General features: G+C 48.8%; 1 protein-coding gene across 1 annotated transcript in view; it reads right to left on the reverse strand.

The window, feature by feature from the left end:
• robo2 (roundabout, axon guidance receptor, homolog 2) overlaps window positions 1-7,179 on the reverse strand; it is a gene marked incomplete at its 5' end in the record, with an annotated part of 42,885 nt that extends 35,706 nt beyond the window's left edge. The window contains 4 exons of the mRNA XM_084467287.1: window positions 2,492-2,630; window positions 2,989-3,109; window positions 3,647-3,804; window positions 7,143-7,179. Of these exons, the coding sequence (XP_084323413.1) occupies window positions 2,492-2,630; window positions 2,989-3,109; window positions 3,647-3,804; window positions 7,143-7,179 (455 nt within the window). The remainder of the gene's footprint in view (window positions 1-2,491; window positions 2,631-2,988; window positions 3,110-3,646; window positions 3,805-7,142) is intronic.

The raw sequence follows: 7,179 nt of genomic DNA on the forward strand, positions 1-7,179 counted from the left end.
CATTTTCTAACTTTGAATGGATTTTTTTCGAACGTTTAATGCCTTTTCCTAACTTTCAATGCCTCTTACTTGATCATTCATACCGTGTTTTTTTTATGTGAGTTGTTGTGATGACTGCGTTTCCTCTCCCTGTCTATCTATTTATCTATCTATTCTACTTGTTATTACAGTTTCTAATAATCCAACTGTTATTGTATTATTTTATTCACCAGCAGCAACCGGGTGTCTGAGCTTCATGTCAAACTGGATGCCCGGGAGCTGGCTTTCAGACTAATACCAATGAGACTGACAGAGTACTTTGAGCTAGGAGTACTGTTGTCTAGCAGTTACTGAGTCTAGCGGTGTGTGATGCCAGTGAGGGTAAATAAGAACGAACAGGCTAAATGTCTGCAGGCGGGAAGGATTATCTCCCATGATCCTCTGCTGTGAAAGGCTGAGCTCACCTGCGCACGTTTGCACCTTGTTCCTACGCGAACCTCAGCCATCCAGTCTGTTTCCCTCATCTCTGTGATTCCTCGCAGCGTCTGTACGTCTGTATCTGTCGGCTGTGAGTCCCTGTGTTCTCTCCCTTCACTCCAGCGGTTCTATCCGGGCTACTCCCCGTCTGTCTGGCTGTCAGCTGCCGCTGCCAACGCCACTGTAACCTAACTGCCCGCTTCAGCTCACTTTGTTTTTTATTCTTCTGCACATCCCCCCTACTTATTAATTACCATACTGTGTTCTGTGTGTGTAACACTCTCAAGTCTGTGTATGTGTTTATCTATGTGTGCGTATGTGTTTCTCTGTGTTTGTGTATCACTGAGTGTGTGTGTGTGTGTGTGTGTGTGTGTACATCCTTGAGCATATCAGTTTGTGTGTGTGCGTGTGAGTTTGTTTAGATATGTTTGCGTGCGTGTGTGGGTGGGTGTGTGAGTGTGTATGTGTGAGTGGTTGGCTTGGTTCTCAATGGTTAGAGTGTAGACAGTGTGTAGTGGTGTAGTGTGTGTGTGTGTGTGTGTGTGTGTGTGTGTGTGTGTGTGTGTGTGTGTGTGTGCGTGTGTGTGTGTGTGTGTCTGTGTGTGTGTGGGGGCTGTCAACAGTCTAATAGGGCCGTCGGAGGCCCCCTGGCAGTCCGGCCAGGTGGAAAGCTGGCGTAATTAGTTATCTCTGGTCTGACGTGTGTGTAGGTGTGTGTACGTTTGTGTAAGTGTATATATGTGTGTGTGTGTGTGTGTGTGTGTGTGTGTGTGTGTCCATGCGTACATGCTATGCTATGAACTATGATGCAGAGGATAGCCTACAGCCCGGACACATTCTAGTTTTTGTGGCCTCAGGAGGACCATCCACACACACACACACACACACACACACACACACACACACACACAGACACACACCTCCAACACACACATTATTAACTAGTGAATAATGGAGGTGGTTTGGCGAGGACAAGAGGGTAAGGATATTGTCTGAGAGCGGACATGACAGCGCTGACAGAGTAGACTTCTCAAACAGAGCAACCCTCCAAAGCCTCATTTTGTCCCCCATAAATCTCCATTTTAAAACATTAAGTGGCGCAGCAGTAGAGGGAGAGCAGTCCTCGCTGTCTGGCCAGAAACATCCTCACCGGGAGATTATCTCTTTGTAGAGAAAGTTCTCTACAAAAAAGACGGAAATAAAGAAAGACCGATCGCTTACTACTACCATTTAGTCATTTAGCAGAACACTGTGGAGTGACCTACAAGGATGTATTTTAGACATGTCTTTCATAGGCAGGTAGGGGTTAGCCCATCTGGGTCAGGGATGCCTACAGGAAGACTGGGGTGCGGATTGGGGTTGGAACACAGCAATTCAAACACCATAACCACTAGACCATCCTGCCCCTCTATATATAGATATCCTTCCTTCCTATAGATGCCTTCAGAGCTAGATAATGTATTGTTTTCAGATGGTATTCCCTACGTCCCTACCAATCAATCCATGTTTCTGCATCTGTTTTAGCGCTCACTAAAATGCCACTGTCATTGCTCCCGTACATAGTTATGCTCCTGGAAGGATACAATACAACATCCACGGGCATCCGTGGCCTACTGGTTAAAGAGTTGGACCGGTAACTGGAGGGTGGCCGGTTCGAATCCCGACCGGTCCATCCACGGATGAGGTGCCCTTGAGCAAGGCACCTGAAACCCCCACCTGCTCCCCGGGCGCTGCACTGCGGCTGCCCACTGCTCCGGGTGTGCTCACCGGCTCCCGGATGGGTCAAAAGCAGAGAAAGAATTTCCCCCAAAAAGGGACAATAAAGGGTAACTTAAAAAAAAATATATATCTACACAAAATAGAGCGTTTTTTTTCCTCAAGACTCAAAACACTGCATAACCAGTTAAAAAACAGCGATCGGGTAAAAGTGCAAAGTACGACCGGGTGACACGATGGAGACAAGACAGCAGGAGACATCAGGGCACCAAAGAGGTGAGTCTCGCCACCACGTCAGCGGTTGGCGTCAGCGGCCTACCTCCCGCGGGGCACGTCCACGTCGTCCTTGCGCCAGCGGACGTTGGGCTGGGGGTCGCCCTGCACCTGGCACCGAAAGTCCACCGTCTCCTCCTCCAGGATGACCTGGTTGATGGGGCGACGCAGGAACGTGGGCCGCTCTGCACCGAGGAGAAGAAGAAGAAGGAGGAGAGGGAGGAGGAGAGGAAGAAGAAGAAGAAGAAGAACAAAAGGAGGGAGAATAGGAAAAAGAAACATTACTCCATCATGTAATTTAGAGAGTTAGAAGTCAACCATGAACGCCAGGGGGATGTCTAGTTTAATGTGGCGTGGAGCTCGGCGAGCGGTTGCTGGTTGAAATCCTACACCTTGGAGGTAACCAATGGTAAAATTATACACCCTTGTGGGCCACGGAGAAGTGGAGCCAATGTGGAGAATATAGTGTTTTTTTGTTTTTGTCTGTAAGGTCAACTGCCAGAATGGTGGCGGTTACCAGGGATGGATTATTTTAGTTCTCACCAAACACGGTGACTTGTGCCGTCTCGCTGTCTCTCTCTCCCACCATGTTGCTCCCCACGCAGATGTACATCCCCGCGTCGCTCTTCCTCGTGTTGGAGATCATCAGCTTCCCTCCCCGGATCTGGAGAGGGAACATGAACAACGGAAAGCATGACGCACAACTCAACATCCTTCAGATTCAGGAGCCGGCTGGTCTGCATGGTAACCATCTTCTAGAACGGGGGGGGGGGGGGGGGGGAGTAGGAAAAACCATCCTCCACCCGGTGGTTGAGTGAGCAAGAGATCCTTGGCTGAAGGTAACGTTGATTATGTACTTTGTCTTTATATACTTTGTCTCCTTATTTTCTAAAGTTTATTTGTTAGCCTTATAAATCGAATGTGTTTGGGATTATTCAAAGGGCTGGAACTGTAAAAGCCCATTGGGCTTTGTTCCCTCCTTGCACCATTAATGTGAATGTGTGCTAAATTAATAAACAAAAAGAAAAACTAACGTAAAAGATTCAAATGTATGTATTTCTAAAAAGTATGTATCTATAATGATCAAATCTCAACATTTAAAAATAAATCAACTTCAATCCCATTTTGTTTGGCTACTGTTAAGATTCATTTATTTTCAAACAAAAACAAGCCGAGCCCCCCCCCCCCTCCCCCCCCTCACCGTGATCCTCTCGTCGCGGTCGTCGATGCGCACTTTGTCCTTCTTCCAGAAGATGGTGGGCTCCGGGTGGCCCCTGGGGGGCACGCACTCCAGGATGGCTGGCTCCCCCGCCGCCACCACCACATCAGTGGGGTTCTGCCTGAAGTCGTCCCGCAGCACTGGCAGAGGGAAGCAGGACGCAGACATTCAATGCACAGTGCAGACCTAACATTAGCACCAGCCGCGGCCCTATACTTAAAACCTCCCGCCGCCGAACCGGGGTGGGGGGGGTGGGGAGGGGGGCTGGGGGAAGGGGGTGGAAGCGGCCATTTTGCCAGATGTTGGACGACCCAACGCATGGATCTCTCAGTGTTGGGAGGCTGCAGTTGAATAACACAACTGCTGCATGTGATGGTATATGGAAATGAGCTGGGGCTGATGTGTGTTCGTCATCCGGGCTGTGTGCTGCATGAGGGGGGGCGAACTAATTGGAGTTAATGGGGGTCCCTACGGAGGGGAGCAGAACAAACAGACAGAATGCCCCCAAGCCACGTGTCACTCACATGTGAGGGCTAGACACACACACACACACACACACACACACACACACACACACACACACACACACACACACACACACACACACACACACACACACACACACACACACACACACACTCACGGGCAGAAGCCAGTGGGTGGTCTTCCAAACAACTGCTGGCTTGTATCTAACCACCCCCCCAGGTAGGGTCTTTGTCACAGAGCTAGCCCCCCCCTACCACACACACACACACACACACACACACACACACATACACACTCACACACACCCTGCCCAGTGCAGCAGCCACAGTCACAACACCAGCTCATTATCAAAGTGGGCTGCTGTCACTGTGCATGTATACCCACATGTACACACACACACACACACACACACGCATGTACACAGTCAGGAACTAATGCACACTATGGCGCAAACACACATGTGTACACCAACACATGGCGCCACCATGTGCTTCCTGCCTGGTGCATTGTGGGTAAACGTGTACCGCTGATGACCTGTGTATCAACTCAAGTCAAACACGCCTCACCTCTCACAGGGGGTTAAAACAGCGCCATGGAGGGGGACCCGCCACAGACCGCCGGTTCACTCAGAGCTCAAGTACAACAGTAGAACAAATCCGGGGGGTAAAATAAAAAACACTTAAGTATTGTCCGCCTCAACTGTGTGTCTATCCATGCAGAGGGCATGGAGTGTGTGTGCGGGCCCCCTGATTGGATAAAAGCCTGAGTGTGTGGGGGGGAGTGGGGCCGGTGTGTTTGAGGAGGGATATATTAAGGGCACCACTACAGGTCGGTATGGAAATTGGAGCCCAGCACTGGGGAGAGATGGAGAGGGTCTCTGGATTATAGAGGGGATAACAGGTCCCCACGCTCCGGGCTGCTCTCATCCCTGGCTCTCTCATCCCTCTCTCCCCCCCCTTCATGACACAGTCTCGTTCGTCTCCCCCTCTCCCTGGCTCTCTCGTCTCTCTCTCTCACTCTCTCAGACGCAGCTCTCTCGCTTTCTCTCCCTCTTTCCTAAGGCACAGAGCCACCCTCCCTCTCTCCCTGGACACTCTCATCTTTCTGTCTCACACTCTCCCTCTGATCTCTTTCTCTCTCTCAAACACAGTCACTCGCTCTCATCTCTCCCTACCTCTCTCTTGTTCTCCCTCTGTCTCCCCCTCTCTCCCCCCCCTATCACACAGCCTCTCTCTCCTTCTCTCGACACATTTCCTCTCTCTCTCGCCCTCTTATCTATCCTTCCCTCCCATGCTCCCTCCCTCCCTTGCTCCATGATGCTTCACAGCTATTGTCTTGCTACTTATTTATTTATTTCCAGCAAAGGGAGAAGGGAAAAGGGGGAAGGGTTGGGTGGGGGGGGCTGGTGCTGAAGGAGAGCACAAGCTTTCAACCCAATTATCTTGGGATGCCATGGAGTACATACAAGGAGGACCTCTGTGTGACATGCATCCAAATGAAAACTTTGCAAGGGCAGGGGGGGGGGGAGGAGACAGAGAGAGAGGAGGGGGTGGGGGGGCGGGGGGTTGAGAGAGAGGGAAAGAGAGAGAGATAGATACCATGTAAGAGAGAGGTACGAAAAAATAAAGGGAGAGAAAGGGATGGAGAGAGAAGAGAGTAGTACTTGCACTTGGTTCTATGAACATCTTTACTGTACTGACGGCGATATATTGTTTCACTTCTTATGACAAATGTACTTATTGTAAGTCGCTTTGGATAAAAGCGTCTGCTAAATGCCCTAAATGTAAATGAGAGGGACGGAAGGGGAGAGAGGGAGGGAGAAAGGGTTGGATGGAGAGAGACAATGTGGGAGAGAAAAGGAGAGGAACAAAACAAGAGCTGATTATCTCTGTCTCTCTATCTCCCTCGCTCTCTCTCTCGTGAAGGGTTTGCCCCCTAATCAAACGAGCTAAGGTAATTAGTCAGCTCTGACGTCGGCAACCTCTTAGCTAGTACCATAGCAGCAGTCATCGCAAAGCTATTTATTTGCATCAAAAACAACAATCGGCTGTCGTCAAAAAGCCTAGGCCAGCTTGGATGTTATGCAGAGTGTTGTTTTCATGGCAGCGCTGGCTTTAATTGCTCCTTTCAAATCATCAGTGATTGTGGCCATTGTCTGAAACAATTTCCTTTCAAATGGTAAATGAAACAAGAGGAACGCTCATTAGGGGAGCGATTTCGGTTCTGGAACCTCTTGGTGTAATTGTGTTATGATGTTGTCACACACTAGGTCACAATCACACACGCACAAGCACTATGTTACAATACATATCAGAAAAAGATAATAATTTAGTATATTGTATATGATAAGGATATGTAATATATTCATATAATTTCTGGCTGTGTTTGCATCTGATAATGATATTGTAAAACATTTATAAACCCAGGGATTATACATCATCATAATTTGCTCAGAGGAACCCAATGACTACTGACTGTGCACGGTCCCAGTCACTGATTTGAACGGACAGATGCAGTAGTGCAGAGAGAGTCCACATCCGCATCCTACCAGGACATCACGGAAAGGCAAAATATTTGTATTATCTCAACTAATCCTGGTTTTATTTCATCAGACGTTCGATTTTTAGTCTGTTAAAAAACACATACGCTGTTTAAATCATTGTGTCCCTGCTGCTATAGATCTCTCGCAGACGATAGGTAGACAAACTTGTCCATAAAGTTTGTCGGCCTATCTGCTGCGAGAGAGCGATCTTTGGCTCTGACGCCCAGTCCCTGCGGGCATCTGAGGTCTTGTTGGTAGACATACTTGAGGTAATTGCATTTCTATCCCCTTGAAACCCTCATGGCTCTCATATTCCTCCACAGAAGGCGTCTGCTCGCATCCTGCGGACCTCCGCCGGGCAAAACTCTCCTTGCTGGCTTGACGCTTATTCATATTCCAATTTTGAATAATTTATTTCTGAACGCTTTATTTATTTATTTCCTTACTTACTTAGAGCTTTCACCCCCTTGGTTGCGAGCTTCTGCAT

Source organism: Micromesistius poutassou, assembly GCF_964030765.1.
Source record: "Micromesistius poutassou genome assembly, chromosome: 4".
Taxonomy (NCBI): Eukaryota; Metazoa; Chordata; class Actinopteri; order Gadiformes; family Gadidae; genus Micromesistius; species Micromesistius poutassou.